This window comes from Abramis brama, assembly GCF_963993115.1.
Source record: "Abramis brama genome assembly, chromosome: 4".
In the NCBI taxonomy this organism is placed as follows: Eukaryota; Metazoa; Chordata; class Actinopteri; order Cypriniformes; family Leuciscidae; genus Abramis; species Abramis brama.
Window position 1 is genome coordinate 10,050,240 of NC_139966.1, and position 21,237 is coordinate 10,071,476.

The 21,237-nt window shown below is 41.6% G+C and overlaps 1 protein-coding gene across 1 annotated transcript in view; it reads right to left on the bottom strand.

Annotated features, from left to right (window-relative positions):
• Nucleotides 1-11,573: 11,573 nt before the first annotated feature.
• LOC311081632 (uncharacterized protein) overlaps nucleotides 11,574-21,237 on the bottom strand; it is a 40,283-nt gene continuing 30,619 nt past the window's right edge. Inside the window, exons 17-21 of the mRNA XM_084112217.1 lie at nucleotides 20,716-20,895; nucleotides 16,727-18,698; nucleotides 16,560-16,616; nucleotides 12,926-13,096; nucleotides 11,574-12,721 (exon numbers count right to left, since the gene is read on the bottom strand). Coding sequence (XP_083968343.1) covers nucleotides 12,507-12,721; nucleotides 12,926-13,096; nucleotides 16,560-16,616; nucleotides 16,727-18,698; nucleotides 20,716-20,895 — 2,595 coding nt within the window. The 3' untranslated portion in view covers nucleotides 11,574-12,506. The remainder of the gene's footprint in view (nucleotides 12,722-12,925; nucleotides 13,097-16,559; nucleotides 16,617-16,726; nucleotides 18,699-20,715; nucleotides 20,896-21,237) is intronic.

Consider the following 21,237-nt stretch of genomic DNA (forward strand, 5'->3'; position numbering starts at 1 on the left):
CTTAGTGGTTGCTAGGGTGCTGTAACTGGTTGCTAGGGTGTGGCTATGAAGATTTTAGGCCATTACTTATTGGTTGCTTGATAATATAAATCCTCTGAGGGAGAGAGAGAGGGAGAGACGCAGGGGTGTCAGGCCCTTTGGAGTCTGTGTGTGTGAAAACGGCAGTTTGGATTCAAATGTTTTTAGAACTCCCCAATGTAAGTCAATGGGAGTTTTTCCGAGTTTTGATCGTCCTTTTTAGGAAAACCGTAAGTCCGATCAGTCTGAAAAGATATAGCAACGCGAGTCAGATCAGTTTGAGTGTCTGAGCCGAGTTTGGAGTATGTAGAGTTAAAGCTCTAGGAGGAGTTTCATATAGAAATTTTAGTCTCGGAATAATAATAATAACTAGATGCGAAAGTTCGTCGAGACAAACTTTAAGTTGGCTTGAGAAAGTTTGGACCAGAAAGTTTTTTGCTAGGCGGTTGCTAGGGTGTTGCTAAGTGGTTGCTAAGGTGTTTTAGGTGGTTGCTAGGCAGTTGCTAGGGTGTTATGGGTGGTTGCTAGGGTGTTCTGGGTGGTTGCTATGCTGTTGCTAGGTGGTTGCTAGGGTGTTTCGGGTTGGTTGCTAGGGTGTTCTGGGTGGTTGCTAGGGTGTTTTGGGTGGTTGCTAGGCGGTTGCTAGGGTGTTATAGGTGGTTGCTAGGGTGTTGCTAGGCGGTTGCTAGGGTGTTCTGGGTGGTTGCTAGAGTGTTTTGGGTGGTTGCTAGGCGGTTGCTAGGGTGTTATAGGTGGTTGCTATGGTGTTGCTAGGCGGTTGCTAGGGTGTTCTGGGTGGTTGCTATGCTGTTGCTAGGTGGTTGCTAGGGTGTTCTGGGTGGTTGCTATGGTGTTGCTAGGCGGTTGCTATGGTGTTGCTAGGCGGTTGCTAAGGTATTTTGGGTGGTTGCTAGGGTCTTTTGGGTGGTTGATAGGCGGTTGCTAGGGTATTTTAGGTGGTTGCTAGGGTATTTTAGGTGGTTGCTAGGGTATTCTGGGTGGTTGCTAGGCGGTTGCTAGGGTATTTTGGGTGGTTGCTAGGGTCTTTTGGGTAGTTGCTAGGCGGTTTCTAAGATATTTTCGGTGGTTGCTAGGGTGTTCTGGGTGGTTGCTAGGCGGTTGCTAGGGTATTTTGGGTGGTTGCTAGGGTGTTCTGGGTGGTTGCTAGGTGGTTGCTAGGGTGTTCTGGGTGGTTACTAGGGTGTTCTGGGTGGTTGCTAGGCGGTTGCTAGGATATTTTGGATGGTTGCTAGGGTATTTTGGGTGGTTGCTAGGCGGTTGCTAGGGTATTTTGGGTGGTTGCTAGGGTGTTCTGGGTGGTTGCTATGGTGTTCTAAGGTATTTTGGGTGGTTGATAGGGTGTTCTGAGTGGTTGCTATGGTGTTGCTAGGGTGTTCTAAGGTATTTTGGGTGGTTGCTAGGGTGTTCTGGGTGGTTGTTAGGCAGTTGCTAGGGTGTTCTGAGTGGTTGCTATGGTGTTGCTAGGCGGTTGCTAGGGTATTCTGGGTGGTTGCTATGGTGTTGCTAGGCGGTTGGTAGTTGTCAAAGATGGTTTATATGGAGTTAATAACGAGTGCCTTCAGTACGGCACTCGGCCTGCGGCCTCGTGCCTATGGCCGAATAGGCACAAGCATGGAGCAATATCGCAAGGCCACGAGTGCAATATTGCTTTAAAAAATAAAAAAAATATAAAAAAAGGTTTTTTTTGGGTTTATGGTGGTTGCTAGGGAGCTCTTAGTGGTTGCTAGGGTGCTGTAACTGGTTGCTAGGGTGTGGCTATGAAGATTTTAGGCCATTACTTATTGGTTGCTTGATAATATAAATCCTCTGAGGGAGAGAGAGAGGGAGAGATGCAGGGGTGTCAGGCCCTTTGGAGTCTGTGTGTGTGAAAACGGCAGTTTGGATTCAAATGTTTTTAGAACTCCCCAATGTAAGTCAATGGGAGTTTTTCCGAGTTTTGATCGTCATTTTTAGGAAAACCGTAAGTCCGATCAGTCTGAAAAGATATAGCAACTCGAGTCAGATCAGTTTGAAGGTCTGAGCCGAGTTTGGAGTATGTAGAGTTAAAGCTCTAGGAGGAGATTGAGTGTAATTTTTTGGTAAGAAGAATAATAATAATAAGTTTAAATAGGATTTCAATATGTTGGCTCTCTCAAGCCAACTTAATAATAATAAGTTTAAATAGGATTTCAATATGTTGGCTCTCTCAAGCCAACTTAATAATAATAAGTTTAAATAGGATTTCAATATGTTGGCTTTCTCAAGCCAACTTAATAATAATAATAATAATAAGTTTAAATAGGATTTCAATATGTTGGCTTTCTCAAGCCAACTTAATAATAAGTTTAAATAGGATTTCAATATGTTGGCTCTCTCAAGCCAACTTAACTAGAATGTACATTTCCTGAAGAAAATGTGAAGTGGTGCTTGCAGTGGCAAAACTCGCCACTCGGTTGCTAGGGTGTTGTACATGATTGCATACGAGCCAACAACCATGTCTGTACGATGTTGTGGATCTGAAATATGGCTTCTATATGTTGCAATATGGTTGCTAGGTGGCTGTAAATGGTTGCTAGGGTGTGAAAACACAGTTACCATGGTGATATTTACAGACTGTTTTCCAACTGAAACTAATGAGCCAACCCCCATCTCTATACGATGTTCTGATGCAGAGATATACGTTTTGCTAAACGGTTGCTAGGGTACTCTATTTGGTTGCTAGCGAGTGGCTTGGCAGCTGCCAATGATGAAACTCCAAAGGCTTCTTGTCACTATGAATGATATAAACCAACTCCCATGCCTCTGCGACATTCAGAATGGAAGATATGCCTCTTTGGATTTTGGTTGCTAGGGTACTCTGTTTGGTTGCTAGGGAGTGGCTTGTCATCTGTCAATGATGAAATTCCAAAGGCTTCTTGTCAGTATGAATGATATAATCCAACTCCCATGCCTCTGTGACATTCAGAATGGAAGATATGCCTCTTTGGATTTTGGTTGCTAGGGTACTCTGTTTGGTTGCTATGGAGTTGCTTGGCAGCTGCCAATGATGAAACTGCAAAGGCTTCTTGTCACTATGAATGATATAAACCAACTCCCATGCCTCTGTGACATTCAGAATGGAAGATATCCCTCTTTGGATTTTGGTTGCTAGGGTACTCTGTTTGGTTGCTATGGAGTTGCTTGGCAGCTGCCAATGATGAAACTGCAAAAGCTTCTTGTCAGTATGAACGGTATAAACCAACTCCTATGCCTCTGTGACATTCACAATGGAAGATATGCCTCTTTGGATTTTGGTTGCTAGGGTACTCTGTTTGGTTGCTATGGAGTTGCTTGGCAGCTGCCAATGATGAAACTGCAAAGGCTGCTTGTCAGTATGAACGGTATAAACCAACTCCCATGCCTCTGTGACATTCACAATGGAAGATATGCCTCTTTGGATTTTGGTTGCTAGGGTACTCTGTTTGGTTGCTATGGAGTTGCTTGGCAGCTGCCAATGATGAAACTGCAAAGGCTGCTTGTCAGTATGAACGGTATAAACCAACTCCCATGCCTCTGTGACATTCACAATGGAAGATATCCCTCTTTGGATTTTGGTTGCTAGGGTACTCTGTTTGGTTGCTATGGAGTTGCTTGGCAGCTGCCAATGATGAAACTGCAAAGGCTGCTTGTCACTACGAACGGTATAAACCAACTCCCATGCCTCTGTGACATTCACAATGGAAGATATCCCTCTTTGGATTTTGGTTGCTAGGGTACTCTGTTTGGTTGCTATGGAGTTGCTCGGCAGCTGCCAATGATGAAACTGCAAAAGCTTCTTGTCACTATGAATGATATAAACCAACTCCCATTTCTCTGTGACATTCAGAATGGAAGATATCCCTCTTTGAATTTTGGTTGCTAGGGTACTCTGTTTGGTTGCTAGGGAGTGGCTTGGCAGCTGCCAATGATGAAACTCCAAAGGCTGCTTGTCAGTATGAATGATACAAACCAACTCCCATGCCTCTGTGACATTTAGAATGGAAGATATCCCTCTTTGGATTTTTGTTGATAGGGTGCTCGACAATGGTTGCTAGGGAGGGGCTTGGAAGTGTTGAGGTCATTCATGATGGGCTGTTTGCTGCCCCGAGTCAAATGAGACCACCCCCACGTTTCTATGACAATTCAGTCTGGAGATATCTCTTTGAACTCTTTCAATGGAAGTCTATGGAACTTGTTGCTAAGGGGCTCTAAATGGTTGCTAGGGCGTGGCTTGATAGCTTCACAATGATCCTGAGAGACTGATTGGTCGTCTGAGTAAAATGAGCCCTCCCCCTTGTCTCTATGACACTGTGATCCAGAGCTACGTTCAGTACAAAGTCCCTATGCAATTTACCATAGTAGGAAAAGCATGTGTGTTTCATGGGACGTTCCTTCCCCATAGTAAGTCAATGGGGCAACTTTGGGCAGCTCCTGCCCCCCAGGGGTGCAACTTTTACCCCATTGTGAGGTATGTTCTTACAGAGCCTGTTAGCCTCTTCAAATGTGGCAAATCACACGTTTCTGCGAAATCCTCGCTCAGAGCTACGTGTGGTCAAAGTTCGTCTCAATGTTAAGTCAATGGGACTTTTTTGGCCGCTTTTTCGCCCCTGGGGCGAACACCGCACCCCCGATCGCTTATAAAAGTCATAGCACACCTCTCCTTAATGAGCCGGTCGATTTGACACCTCACTCAGGGGTCTGTGACAAATGGTGCGGGGCGAGTTACGCGCCAAACTTTTGTCCAGAATAATAAAAAGAACTAGAATGTACATTTCCTGAAGAAAATGTGAAATGGTGCTTGCAGTGGCAAAACTCTCCACTCGGTTGCTAGGGTGTTGTACATGATTGCATACGAGCCAACAACCATGTCTGTACGATGTTGTGGAGCTGAAATATAGCTTCTATATGTTGCAATATGGTTTATATGTGGCTCTAAACGGTTGCTAGGGCGTTGCTAGGGTGTTCTGGGTGGTTGCTATGGTGTTGCTAGGTGGTTGCTAGGGTATACTGGGTGGTTGCTAGGCGGTTGCTAGGGTATTCTTGGTGGTTGCTATGGTGTTGCTAGGCGGTTGCTAGGGTATTCTGGGTGGTTGCTAGGCGGTTGCTAGGGTATTCTTGGTGGTTGCTAGGGTGTTGCTAGGTGATAGCTAGGCTGTTCTGGGTGGTTGCTATGGTGTTGCTAGGGTATTCTGGGTGGTTGCTATGGTGTTGCTAGGCGGTTGCTATGGTGTTCTGGGTGGTTGCTATGGTGTTGTTAGCTGGTTGCTAGGGTATTCTGGGGCGTTGCTAGGCGGTTGCTAGGGTATTCTGGGTGGTTGCTAGGGCGTTGCTAGGCAGTTGCTAGGGTATTCTGGGTGGTTGCTATGGTGTTGCTAGGTGGTTGCTAGGGTATTCTGGGTGGTTGCTAGGGCGTTGCTAGGGTATTCTTGGTGGTTGCTAGGGTGTTCTGGGTGGTTGCTATGGTGTTGCTAGGCAGTTGCTATGGTATTTTGGGTGGATGCTAGGGCGTTGCTAGGCAGTTGCTAGGTGTTCTGGGGGGTTGCTAGACAGTTGCTAGGGTGTTCTGGGTGGTTGCTACGGTATTTTTGGTGGTTACTAGAGCGTTTCTAGACGTTGCTAGGGTGTTCAGGATGGTTGCTAAGGTATTTTTTTTAGTTGCTATGGTGTTACTAGGTGGTTGGTAGTTGTCAAAGATGGTTGCTATGGAGTTTTTATAGAGTTATTAAAATCTTTAATAACGAGTGCCTTCAGTACTATGGCCGAATAGGCACAAGCATGGAGCAATATCGCAAGGCCACGAGTGTAATATTGCGTTAAAAAATACAAAAAAATTTAAAAAACATTTTTTTTTGGTTTAGGGTGGTTGCTAGGGAGGTCTTAGTGGTTGCTAGGGTGCTGAAACTGGTTGCTAGGGTGTGGCTATGAAGATTTTAGGCCATTACTTATTGGCTGCTTGATAATATAAATCCTCTGAGGGAGAGAGAGAGGGAGAGACGCAGGGGTGTCAGGCCCTTTGGAGTCTGTGTGTGTGAAAACGTCGGTTGGGATTCAAATATTTTTAGAACTCCCCAATGTAAAGTCAATGGGACTTTTTTGGCCGCTTTTTTGCCCGCTGTGCGAACATCGTACACCCGATCGCTTAGAAAAGTCATAGCACACCTCTCCTTAATGAGCCGGTCGATTTGATGCCTCACTCAGTGGTCTGAGACAAACGGTGCGGGGCGAGTTTCGCGCCAAACTTTGTCCAGAATAAAAATAAGAATAATAACTAGAATGTACATTTCCTGAAGAAAATGTGAAGTGGTGCTTGCAGTGGCAAAACTCGCCACTCAGTTGCTAAAGTGTGGTACATGATTGCATACGAGCCAACAAACATGTTTGTACGATGTTCTGGTGCTGAGATATGGCTTATTCATGTTGTTCAGGTGGTTGCTAGGGTGTTCTGTGTGGTTGCTAGGGCTTTGCTAGGTGGTTGCTAGGGTGTTCTGGGTGGTTGCTATGGTGTTCTGGGTGGTTGCTATGGCGTTGCTAGGCGGTTGCTAGGGTATTCTGGGTGGTTGCTAGGCGGTTGCTAGGGTATTCTTGGTGGTTGCTATGGTGTTGCTAGGCGGTTGCTAGGATATTCTTGGTGGTTGCTAGGGCGTTGCTAGGTGGTTGCTAGGCTGTTCTGGGTGGTTGCTATGGTGTTGCTAGGCGGTTGCTAGGGTATTCTGGGTGGTTGCTAGGGCGTTGCTAGGTGGTTGCTAGGGTATTCTGGGTAGTTGCTATGGTGTTGCTAGGCGGTTGCTAGGGTATTCTGGGTGGTTGCTAGGTGGTTGCTAGGGTATTCTTGGTGGTTGCTAGGGCGTTGCTAGGTGGTTGCTAGGGTGTTCTGGGTGGTTGCTATGGTGTTGCTAGGCAGTTGCTATGGTATTTTGGGTGGATGCTAGGGCGTTGCTAGGCAGTTGCTAGGGTGTTCTGGGTGGTTGCTATGCAGTTGCTAGGTGTTCTGGGGGGTTGCTAGACAGTTGCTAGGGTGTTCTGGGTAGTTGCTACGGTATTTTTGGTGGTTACTAGAGCGTTTCTCGACGTTGCTAGGGTGTTCAGGATGGTTGCTAAGGTTTTTTTTTTTAGTTGCTATGGTGTTACTAGGTGGTTGGTAGTTGTCAAAGATGGTTACTATGGAGTTTTTATAGAGTTATTAAAATCTTTAATAACGAGTGCCTTCAGTACGGCACTCGGCCTGCGGCCTCGTGCCTATGGCCGAATAGGCACAAGCATGGAGCGATATCGCAAGGCCACGAGAGTAAAATTGCTTTAAAAAATAAAAAAAATAAAAAAAAAATTTTTTTTTTGGTTTAGGGTGGTTGCTAGGGAGCTCTTAGTGGTTGCTAGGGTGCTGAAACTGGTTGCTAGGGTGTGGCTATGAAGATTTTAGGCCATTACTTATTGGTTGCTTGATAATATAAATCCTCTGAGGGAGAGAGAGAGGGAGAGATGCAGGGGTGTCAGGCCCTTTGGAGTCTGTGTGTGTGAAAACGTCGGTTGGGATTCAAATATTTTTAGAACTCCCAATGTAAAGTCAATGGGACTTTTTTGGCCGCTTTTTCGTCCGCTGTGCGAACATCGTACACCCGATCGCTTAGAAAAGTCATAGCACACCTCTCCTCAATGAGCCGGTCGATTTGACACCTCACTCAGGAGTCTGTGACAAACGGTGCGGGGCGAGTTACGCGCCAAACTTTGTCCAGAATAATAATAAAAAAAAGAATAATAATAAGTATGAGCAATAACAATAGTGATGCCTTGCTTTCAGCAAGCACCACTAATAATAAGTATGCAAGAGAACACTAATGATGCCTTGCTTTCAGCAAGCACCATTAATAATAATAAGTATGAGCAATAACAATAGTGATGCCTTGCTTTCAGCAAGCACCACTAATAATAATAAGTTTAAATAGGATTTCAATATGTTGGCTCTCTCAAGCCAACTTAATAATAATAATAATAATAAGTTTAAATAGGATTTCAATATGTTGGCTCTCTCAAGCCAACTTAATAATAATAATAATAATAAGTTTAAATAGGATTTCAATATGTTGGCTCTCTCAAGCCAACTTAATAATAATAACTAGATGCGAAAGTTCGTCGAGACAAACTTTAAGTTGGCTTGAGAAAGTTTGTACCAGAAAGTTTGAAGTAGTTTGAAGATTAAAGTAGTTTAAAGTTTAATTTAGTTTAAAGTTTAAATTAGTTGAAAGTTTAAAATAGTTTGAAGTTTAATTTAGTTTAAAGTTTAAATTAGTTGAAAGTTTAAAATAGTTTGAAGTTTAATTTAGTTTAAAGTTTAAAATAGTTGAAAGTTTAAAGTAGTTTGAAGTTTAATTTAGTTTAAAGTTTAAAGTAGTTTAAAGTTTAAATTAGTTTAAAGTACACACACACACACTCAGAGTTTATGAGTTTAGAGTTTATAAGTGTATAAACTGATGAGTTTATAAGTGTAAGAGTTTTTGAGTTTAGAGTTTATAAGTTTTAAATGAGTTTAGAGTTTATAAGTTTAAATGAGTTTAAGAGTTCAAAGTTTATTAATTTATGAGTTTAAGAGTTCATAAGTCTATGAATTCATGGCTCATATATAGAACGGCAGTTTGGTTTAGTCTTCAAGGTGTTTAGATTTAAATTTTCGGCATACACACACAAGCACGCACGCACAGACTCTCACTCTCTCTCACACACACACACTATCTCTCTCACACACACACTCACTAACTCACTCACACACACACAGACAAGCTCATTAACACACACACACACACACACACACTCACGCACATAGACACACACTCTCTCTCACACACACACACACTCAGAGTTTATATGAGTTTAGAGTTTATAAGTGTACAAGTTTTTGAGTTAAGAGTTTATAAGTTTAAATGAGTGTGTACGAGTTTTTGAGTTTACACACACACTCACACATAGACACACACGCTCTCTCTCTCACACACACACACACATGTTTTGAGTTTAGAGTTCATTAGTTTAAATGAGTCTCAATGGCTCATATAGTATATAGAACGGCAGTTTGGTTTAGTCTTCAAGGTGTTTAGATTTAAATTTTCGACATACACACACACACACAAGCACGCACGCACAGACTCTCACTCTCTCTCTCACACACACACACACACACTATCTCTCTCACACACACACTCACTAACTCACTCACACACACACACACATCCTTGTTTTTGTTACTTTGTGAGACCCCATGACTGGGACGTCACTTGTGGGGTCCACCCTTTCTAGAAGAGGTACACTTCTTAAAAAAATCAGGCAAGATCAGAACACATTCATAAACACAGATCTCACTTGATAATCTCAAATTTAAGAACTTTTGCACAAGACCTGACTGGGCTGTCACATGTGGGGTCCCAAACTGGTTTTCCTTCCTTGTGGGTCCACCTACACACACTTCGAGTTTTACATACTTTGTGAGGCCATGCCTAACTATTCAGTAGTTGTGGGGCCCTTTGCACATTGTCTTTCAGTTGAATAAAAATCTATATCCTTTACTTCACAGTGAAAAAACAAGTCGGACAAAAACAAAAACAAGTCAGTTGACAACTGTTTTAGACATACAGTCTTCATTCTGCCTGCTGTTTGTGGCACAATCACTTTTGATTGGTTTGTCTTTTACCAACCAACACCAATAAACCACAATTGTCTCAGTTACAAACTAACCTTGCCCTGTGAAATATTGAAAATCTGTCTGAGAGAAACAGTCGTGTGGGGAGTCATCTATTTTTAATCAAATGGCACAACACAATTTAATGAATCATCAGTAATTTAACAGTACCACTTATCTTATTTTTAGTACTTTGCAGGACTGTGAAATCACAAGCAAGATCAGTATGTGTAGTTAACAATAATGTATTACATTCCATGTTAAGACAATTAAACAAACACGTTTTTCATGAGATAATACATTAGACAAATGTTTCGGGGACCCTAAGCGAGAACATTTAACATTCACTAATATCTGACCATTTATAATATACACTGAATGAAAATATAAACGCAACACTTTTGCATTAATGCAAAAGAATTAATGAATTAATGTTTCAGCATCGGCTAAAGTGAGAGAAGATCGTAGACGAGCAATATTACGAAGATGGAAAAAAGAGTTTTTAACAATAGAAGAAATATGAGAGCCAAAAGATAGAGTTGGATCGAATAAGACACCAAGGTTACGAATTGACGATGAAGGCTTAACGTGAATACCATCAATATCAAAGGACTGGTCCATCCTTTTGACTGAGGCAGTTGAACCAATCACTAATATCTCGGTTTTCTAATCGTTTAATTTGAGGAAATTCATATACACAAAAGGCCTATTTCTCCCAAATATTGTTCACAAATCTGTCTAAATCTGTGTTAGTGAGCACTTCTCCTGTGCCGAGATAATCCATCCACCTCACAGGTGTGGCATATAAAGATGCTGATTAGACAGCATGATTATTGCACAGGTGTGCATTAGGCTGTCCACAATAAAAGGCCACTCTAAAATGTGCAGTTTCATCACACAGCACAATGCCACAGATGTGATGAAACTGACAACTCCCATGCAGTGATTTAAAGCCACAACTGGTGGCTTTAAATCACTGCATGGGAGTTGTCAGTTTCGCTCCCTGTAAACTTTCGACATCTGTGGCATTGTGCTGTGTGATGAAACTGCACATTTTAGAGTGGCCTTTTATTGTGGACAGCCTAAGACACACCTGTGCAATAATCATGCTGTCTAATCGGCATCTTTATATGCCACACCTGTGAGGTGGATGGATTATCTCGGCACAGGAGAAGTGCTCACGAACACAGGTTTAGACAGATTTGTGAACAATATTTGAGAGAAATAGACCTTTTGTGTACATATAAAAAGTTGTAGATCTTTGAATTCAGCTCATGATAAATGGGGGCAAAAACAAGTGTTGTGTTCATATTTTTGTTCAAAGATCTAAGACTTTTTATATATACACAAAAGGCCTATTTCTCCCAAATATTGTTCACAAATCTGATTAAATCTGTGTTAGTGAGCACTTCTCCTGTGCCGAGATAATCCATCCACCTCACAGGTGTGGCATATAAAGATGCTGATTAGACAGCATGATTATTGCACAGGTGTGTCTTAGGCTGTCCACAATAAAAGGCCACTCTAAAATGTGCAGTTTCATCACACAGCACAATGCCACAGATGTGATGAAACTGACAACTCCCATGCAGTGATTTAAAGCCACAACTGGTGGATTCAGCTCCATGGCCAGCTTCGCAGCCTACTGAATTGTTTGTGATTCCTTAGGCGGCCATGGAGCTGAATCCACCTGTTGTGGCTTTAAATCACTGCATGGGAGTTGTCAGTTTCGCTCCCTGTAAACTTTCGATATCTGTAGGATTGTGCTGTGTGATGAAACTGCACATTTTAGAGTGGCCTTTTATTGTGGACAGCCTAAGGCACACCTGTGCAATAATCATGCTGTCTAATCAGCATCTTTATATGCCACACCTGTGAGGTGGATGGATTATCTCGGCACAGGAGAAGTGCTCACGAACACAGGTTTAGACAGATTTGGGAGAAACAGGCCTTTTGTTTACATATAAAAAGTTGTAGATCTTTGAGTTCAGTTTATGATAAATGGGGGCAAAAACACAAGTGTTGCGTTCATATTTTTGTTCAGTGTAGTTATTTTCAACACTGCTTTCTGTGAATTATACCTGCAGCTCAGAAGCATTGTATAAAATTGTATCTGCATTGGGATTTCCTTGTGACACCTTCTTACTCCCAAGTGCTCACTGACCTCTTACAGACTAAACTCATTACAATGTAACACTGTCGCTCATAAGCTAATAACGCCATAAATGGACAGGAAAACACTCGTCTATAACTGTAGACGGTAAAAGAACAAGCTGGAATCTGAAGAATTAGTTGACTGAAGAATCAACAACAACTGACAACTACTATAGATTTCAATCCACAATGACCTGATATGCTAAATCACAACTCATTGACGTGATATCCTAATCCACAACTGAATGTTCTGAAATCCTAAACTACGACTCAATGGCCTGATATCCTAAATCATGACTCAATGATCTGATATAGCCTTTGATCATACAAAACTGGAATAAATGAAGTGCATCATGTATTTTGGAACTACATCAAACTTTAACCTCTCCCAAATATTAATAAGAGCATAAGTGTTGCATAAGATAATATATTTGGTAAAATGCACTCCTACTATAAAACTGACCCTGTCTCTCTGAATCTTTTACCTTTGAACTAAAAAAGTCTGATTTCAAAACCAACATTTTTCCCAGATGTTGAAAGCATTCACTATGGGAAAACATTTAAAATTCCCTAAAATCTGACCGTTTTACATTTAGCCATGTACAACTTTATACTTTGGGAGTACTTTACACTTGCAGATCAGGAGCATAGCTCAAATTTTTCTTTGCAGGGCAGATATCCGGTTTTTGATGTAAAATTTAATAGCCAGCCAGTCCCTCCGTTTTAGGGCTTCAGGCTCAGATTTGAGGCACAAATCGCAGGCAGCCTTTCCTGGAACACGACAGGATTCAATGAAGTGCATCATGTGTTTTTCGACCGCATCAACCTCCACCTTCTGCCAATTCTTTTTCTTGACTGGTTTGCGACCTAAATGAGAATGAAATTACTGAACTTAAAAGCAGAACAAATTTATAAGTTTTGCTAGCATTCTCACAACCCAATAACCAAACCCATAAATAAATCACCTGCCAAAACAGTTCCTTTAAATTAAACTGAGTTCTTCACTACAAATACTGTTAGAGAACAGCAGCACTGTTTCAGTTAATCAGATCATTCACACAAGTCACTCACCATTTCTTTGAGATAATTGGATAGCTTGAGAGTTTTTCTTTGTCTCATTTCGCATCTGACTGCCTGAAGCAAATGGTGACTTGGCTGTGTCCTCAACACAGTCCTTGTTCCTTGGATGCTGACTTTCATTTTGAGATGTCACACTGCACAAGGGTGGCTTCACCACACAATCTGTTAAATTAAAAAGAACAAATATTGCACGTGAGCTAGGGTGTAATGACGCACATATTCGTATTGAACCATTCGGTACAAGGCTTTCGGTTCGGTTTTCGGTACGCATTGGACCATTTTTCCTGCCAACCAAAATTTCGTTATTTCAAATGTAGGCGCGTTGCCTGGCATACATGTAAGAGACGCCGGCGCGACCACAACATTGCCCAACATCAAATGGCTAACGTAATGCAAGCGGAACGAAACTGCTCGTTATTGTGTGGTTGACGGACCGTTTATCAGTTTTAACCAAAGCAGTGCAAGCCGATCTTGATCAAGCAACACTGTTACTACACAGCGATAGTAAGAGATCCAGTAAAGAAAGCATTTTAATTCGCCACAGAAGTCATAACATCGCCGTTTACCTTCAGAATCAGGAGTCAGAAGTACCGTACTGTACTGTCCTCGCTTATGACATCAGTCAGACGTCGGCCGCGGGAGTGGAAGGGGGATCGAGTGAGAATCTTTATTGGTGTCGATTTTCAGTCTCTTTTTAATGATAGGCCTTACGCATCTGTCAATCATCCCTGCTTGCTATTTGGGGAATGAACCCAGCGCTTTGATTGGTCGAACTCTTCTTTTGTTGTAGCTTGATTTGAGGAATGCACGTGCACAGAGGCGTCACCAGGTTTTTGCGTAGTTTAGAGTGACAAATCGTACCAGCGTACTTTGAAGTCAAAATGCGTATCCGCTACGCAAGATGCGTACAGGTCGGCAGGTATGCTAATAGCCTGCATGCAGCACATCGCCACAATATAAAGTTAAGGCAACTAAACAACCAAGAGAAATATGTCAACCTCAAAAATGTAACATTGGATCCATACATCCGCATCGGGGAATAACATTATAATCTCAAGTTTTTTCAAGTAGTGCAATTCAACAGGCTTTTTAATTTCAAAAACATTTGACATTCTTTTACTTCCATATTGGTGAAACCAATTGTTTTTGTGTGCAGATCTCAGAGCCTAGGCTGCCTACAGAGAGGCGTTTTTTTTGACGACCTGCTTATGGGGCGGGCAGCTAGCGGATCGTTAGGAAAGATTAGATGAATGTGATAATTTATGTTATGTTTGGGCCTGAAATCACTGATACAACCTTTAAATCATGGGACTGACCAGTTTTCCAACTCTGTTATTTTTTTTTTTTTACGTATCCAAACTGTTGCCTTTTTACTTTATTTGAATGTTGCAAGGCAGAATGTGTAAATAAAGTTGGAACAAAACAAAAACATGTTTTTGATTTCAGGCTGTAAGACAAAAACTAACTATTTCAAAGGGATATGATGATTTTCTATAGGCAATGTACATTATTTTACTGTGTCACTTAAGATAATGATGACACTACTGAATCCACAAGTAGTACACTGTGGCTACTGTCTAATGTTTACATGTACATACTTTTACTTATATACAGTGGGGAGAACAAGTATTTGATATACTGCCGATTTTACAGGTTTTCCTACTTACAAAGCATGTAGAGGTCTGTCATTTTTATCCTAGGTTTTTAAATAATTAATTTGCATTTTATTGCATGACATAAGTATTTGATCACCTACCAACCAGTAAGAATTCCTGCACAAGGCTGGGATGGGCAACAGGACAATAGGCAAGCAGCTTGGTGAGAAGGCAACAACTGTTGGCGCAATTATTAGAAGATGGAAGAAGTTCAAGATGACGGTCAATCTCCCTCGGTCTGGGGAACCATGCAAGATCTCACCTTGTGGGGCCTCAATGATCATGAGGAAGGTGAGGGATCTGCCCAGAACTACATGGCAGGACCTGGTCAATGACCTGAAGAGAGAGCTGGGACCACAGTCTCAAAGAAAACCATTAGTAACACACTACGCCGTCATGGATTAAAATCCTGCAGCGCAAGCAAGGTCCCCCTGCTCAAGCCAGCGCATGTCCAGGCCCGTCTGAAGCTTGCCAATGACCATCTGGATGATCCAGAGGAGAAATGGGAGAAGGTCATGTGGTCTGATGAGACAAAAATAGAGCTTTTTGGTCTAAACTCCACTCGCCGTGTTTTAGAAGAAGGACGAGTACAACCCCAAGAAACCCATCCCAACCGTGAAGCATGGAGGTGGAAACATCATTCTTTGGGGATGCTCTTCTGCAAAGGGGAAAGGACGACTGCACCGTAGTGAGGGGAGGGTGGATGGGGCCATGTATCGTGAGATCTTGGCCAACAACCTCCTTCCCTCAGTAAGAGCATTGAAGATGGGTCATGGCTGGGTCTTCCAGCAGGACAGCGACCCGAAACACACAGCCAGGGCAACTGAGGAGTGGCTCCGCAAGAAGCATCTCAAGCTCCTGGAGTGGCCTAGCCCGTCTCCAGACCTGAACCCAATAGAACATCTCTGGAGGAGCTGGAAGCCCGTATTGCCCAGCGACAGCCCCAAAACCTGCAGGATCTGGAGAAGGTGTGTGTGGAGGAGTGGGCCAGAATCCCTGCAGTGTGTGCAAACCTGGTCAAGAACTACAGGAAACACATGATCTCTGTAATTGCAAACAAAGGTTTCTGTACCAAATATTAAGTTCTGCTTTTCTGATGTATCAAATACTTATGTCATGCAATAAAATGCAAACTAATTACTTAAAAATCATACAATGTGATTTTCTGGATTTTGTTTTAGATTCATTTCACTCACAGTTAAAAAGTACTACCTATGATAAAAATTACAGACTTTTACATGCTTTATAAGTGGGAAAACCTGCAAAAACCTGCAATCAAATACTTGTTCTCCCCACTGTATATATTTATATATTATGCTTAATACTCTGGCCACCTTCTTATAATATGGTAATTGATAGAGATGGTGCCCATTTTCTTTTGCACATCCTTACATTTTATTTTTTGTTATTTATTATTATTTCTGCATTGTTGGAGTTGGAGCCGGGAACAATATTTTCACTCTACATGCAAGAACACCTGCAGTCTTCTGATCATTTGACAGTAAAACTTGAAACTTTTCAATTTTGACTAGTCAGTTGGTTGAGAGGTTAGATTAATTTGTTTACAAAAAACAAATCTGCAAAAAATCTTGCCAGCCCTACACTGTAAAAAATATTTGTCAGCTTTGGGTCATTTAAGGCCTGTGAATCTCAACCAAAGTTCCTTCACGCTCTGACCATCATGATATAGATAAACGCAGCCTAATTTATGATGTTGGAAAGGAATTCAGAAGCTGCTGCTTTATATTACCTCAAAGCTAAGTTTACACCCCATTCTAGGTGGAAGCAGGAGTTAGGATTTGGCATAGTAAAGAATGGGAACATTTCTTTTTGATAACCCAAATTCTGTTAAAAGTGTAGTAAAAATCATACTCAAACTTAAATCATATTTTTCTGGAAGCAAATACCTCAGACAGGAAAAACTGATGCAGACATGCATCTACAAATACAGCAAGTATTGAAATAGATACCTGGCATGTTTTCCTCCAGCCTGGCCTCTTGGATTTCTTTGTCACACAGGATTGTCTCTAAAATAAAAAGAAGGCAGGTAACAAAACCATCAGAGCGCTATTCGGAGTGTACTGGAAAAACAATATCTGCATTTCCTTATATGTGTCTAATAAAAAGGCATTGGTACCATTTGGGGCGATGTTGATATCATCTAGGGTCATTCCTTTAAACTCTGACAAACGCCCCTGCTCAAGGGCCATGAGAATCTTGCTGATCTTTGCAAGCTGGAGAGTGCCCTCAGGTAAGCGATAGAACTGGCGATGGACTCGGATGTCATGGCCAAGGAAATCTGCCAGTTGGTCAAGCTCTGTGTCATTGAGATTGAGTACTTTTGAGAGTGTAGCAACATGCTTCCTGAGCTTTGTAGAGGTGAGTGAGAGAGGGTTCTTGGCTCCACAAGCTTTCACAAAGTAACGAATGCAATCTGACCCTCTGTAGTGGGACACTGCATATGGACGTGCAAACATGTATGAGTTGTTATCAGCCACTCCACATTCTATTCTTTTCTCCACAAGCAAATTAAGGGAATCCACCATCGCAGGGGTTAAGAGCACAGGCACCTTCCGCCCTCTCTTCCCTCTAATTTCAAGTCTCACAAAATGCTTGCAGAGACTTTTCTCTAACTCAGAGAGAGCTACATTGACATCTTCATGAGGATCTGATTTGTCTCTTAGGATGAATGTTGAAAGAAGCATTTTGGAGACTTCCCCTTCTCTGCGCCTGTTGAATAAAATAACTTGTGCCAGAGTCACTTTTGTCAAGTTAGCCCAGTTGCAAGAAGAGCACTCTGATGTCAAGTCACTGTAGAACTGGCGCTGCTTGTCATCCAGGTAGCAATGCAGAGTTTTTACATCTTCTGTAAAAGGTAACAGCTGTGGGGAATTCCACTTGGACTCTGTTAGGCCCTGTAAGGCTTTGGCTGATATAAGCTCATTCCACCTGGCATCATACACTTGACGAAAGCAGCGAGCCGCTGTTGCACCATTATCATCACCTTTCATCATTGCATCGGTTTCAAGGAGCATGGACACATTTTTCAGTCCATGTCCAAGCTTTAGAGCAAGTGTTGCAGTTTTGTATTTGCTAGTTTCCTCGTTAAAACCCGCTGTGTGTCTTACTGCAGTAACTGCTAGCATGAAGTTCTCTGGTGTGACATAATCTTTGATAGTTTGCAGTGGTGTGACCTCTCTACCATGTAAACACAGCCGACCAAGCTCCCTCAACTTTTGCCGAATGTATTCATGCTTGCTGACATCCGCTCCAAGCCTGTTATATAGATGTTTTCCAAACTCCATGATGCAGTGATCATTTTTTACTTCAAAAGAGATATCATCTTGTGTCATGTTGCTCACCAGCTTCCAAACACTTTCACTAACCGCAGAGGGTGCCGGTTCAGCAAACGCACAGAGGGATTGGACTCTAGTTTTTCCAGGTTTAGATTTAACACTGCTAGGTTGGAATTTACAGCTCTGCATGTGTCTCCAAAGCACTCTTTTCATAAACAACCCTTGACAGTACACACAGTGAATAAAGTCTTGACCTTCACACTTATTTTTTGGTTGTTTGAATGGAACAAGATTTCCAGACCCTGTTTTTATAACTTCAGCATTATGTGCAAAGTTTCCTTTGTTTCTCAGAAATTCAAGCTGCAATTTCCTTTGATGGGATCCCTTTGGAAAACTCAATGCTCTTGAAACCTCTATCTCTTTTAAGTGAACACGCTCCAAGTGCCTAGATATTTTTTGGACCGCTGATCTACAATATAGGCAGTACTGTCGCTTGTTGTACATTCGAGCTCCATTACTCGTTCTGACGACAGCAGGAACAAGTACTGATTTACCTGATGTGGTGCTGTCAGGAGCATTATGTTGGCTTTGTGTTATAGCAGCAATTCTGTCATTGTCCTGGAATTTAGCAAGAGGTGTCTTGAATTTGCGCTTGCATGGAAGTACTGTTGCATCAGCTTGACTTTTTAATGATAGTTCTTTGCTCACGTTACTATCCGTACTATCCCCACTTGTGGATGGAACATATTCTTCTCCACTGTCCTGGCTTGATTCGCTTAATTTTTCAGATCCAGCAGAAATCTTCTGATTAACCTATAAAAAACATAACAAATAAGCTACACAACACACAACTAGGTTTTTCCAATACAACAGGAATAGCTTAATTATAGCTACACAGATGACTACACTGATAATGTATAAATCTAAATATTATTGGTTTGAATTGTTTTCCATTTTTAATATGGCTGAAGCCTGTTGTTGTTCACAAAAAAGTCACAGAATGCAAATATAATTATGTAAGAATACCTTATATTATCATGCGCATTCTCGTCTCTGATGTCTATTATTTTAGTTCTTGTAAGTCTACATTTCTTAATTTTGTACAAAAAAATGCATTTGAGTAAGAATTCGCTTTTGATATATCTCTCTTGATTGTAATAAAAAAAATCACGTGGGTCTTAAACAATAGGAATGTATTACAATTGTGTTCATAGTAACTGGCTAAGTTAAGCTACTCAATGGCTTCATTGTTTTGAGAGACCTTGGACCCTATTTTAACAATATAAGTGCACAGCTTAGCGCAGTACACATTTGAGTGTGTCCAAATCCACTTTTGCTAGTTTGATGGTAGAAAAGAGTGGTCTAAAAGGGTTGTACTCTGTTGCATAAATAATAATTAGTTGTGGTTTGGGCGTAACATGTAATAATCCAATCAGAGTGTCGTCTTTAAGAGCTTTTCATTCCCTTTAAAGGTGGTATCAGCGATTTCAGGCCCAAACATAAATGATCACATTCATCTAATATTTCGCTAGCTGCACGCCCCATAAGCATGCTGTCAAAAAACCGCGTCTCTCTAGGTAGCCTAGGCTCTGAGATCTGCACACAAAAACAGTTGGTATCAACATCACTCAAAACCAAAATAAATAGTGTTCCAACCAATCATCGACAGGGGCGGGTGTTGTGAGGTTTTGCGCTCGTGCACGGCTGCCTATGACGGCTGCACGCGAAAACCCCACAACACCCGCCCCTGTCGGTGATTGGTTGGAACACTATTTGTTTGGGTTTTGATTATTTGGCCAAACAGACTGAAAACAGCTGTTTTTGTGTGCAGATCTCAGAGCCTAGGCTACCTAGAGAGACACGTTTTTTTGACAGCATGCTTATGGGGCGTGCAGCTAGCGAAGTATTAGATGAATGTGATCATTTATGTTTGGGCCTGAAATCGCTGATACCACCTTTAAGAGCCAGGCCCGTTTGTACCATGGCACATTGCTATTATGATGGCGGATTTGCTAAGCAGTCAGGAAAGATTTGGATGGCCCGTTGTCTTCTCCGCCTGTGAAACCGAGTTGGTAGAAGGCCAACACCACTTTACGAATTCAAAATAAAAACAGAAACACAAGAACGTTTTTGTTGTCCTTGGTTTCGTTTATTCTATAATGAAGTAACAGTTCAAGTGTTTTCACCATAAAGGCAAAACGAATCCCCTAGTTTACATCAATGTAAAAAAAGAACAGAGTTCTTTTTTTGTTGTTTTTTTTGTTCTTAACAAAACAATGTTTTCTCCTAGAGACGCATTTCACTGATGTGCTGTTAAAATAATACTAGAATGTGCGCTACTGACTTTAGACCAGGTTTTTGTGGGTCAATGGCGCGATCACTTTCCGATGTATTAAGATAGCAATATGCCAAGGATTATCCTGAACACAACTCCCAGTAAGACCAGCACGCCCATGAGCGCAAAAATTAGCGCAGGGCGAGTTGCTATTTTAATGACGTGAGCGCTTGATGGGAAATTGACAACTGCATTGATCTTATACTAGCAAACACAGCTTGTGTCGGGCTTTGTGCTGCACTCCGCCGGTTGCAAGATAGAGCCCCTTGTTTCAAGCCCTGAGTATTGGCAGAATAAAAAGGCTTGTTTACTTGCCATTTAAGGATTTACTGGCAAAAATAATTAACCTACTCATTGATGCAATTTGTTGCACTGATCATGGGTAATGCATATTTATAAAACATTTCATAGTAACAGTGTAAATTTTCAGAAACAACACTACTTATCAAGGAACATACATTCTTGCACATCATGCCTTGCACTATGGGAGCTTACCAAAATGCTTCTGGACTTCCTAAGTCTTGGCAAAATTTTATGTACAACGTTTTCTTCCTCCTCATCTGTACTTGAGTCAAAACTTTTTCTTGTCCGCTTAAATTGTGGCACATTCATTTGAATATTTTCTTCATCTGGACTGTCAAAAAGCTCTTCAGACCAATTAAGAGTCTCCTCCATCTTAAAAACAATTAATGAAATGTTAAAATTTCACAGATTCTGTGGAATAATTGTACCATTTTCTTACAAAACACTACAACAGGTCAGTGGCTGATAAATAAAACTGTTTGGTGAAATCATGAATAATTTACAAATAAAAATATAGAGCTAGAGCACGTATTTGTTTAAAATGTACTTGACAGAGCAAAGCTGTCAAAGAGGCAGGCGTTTTGTAAATGGCATGTTCACACAGATTCACCACATAAAAACATTGGACTTGACTGACGGAGAGTAATTTTAAATAGGGACCAAACATGCAATAGGTGGTGCCTATAAATAGAACAGCTATCTGTAAAAATGCTG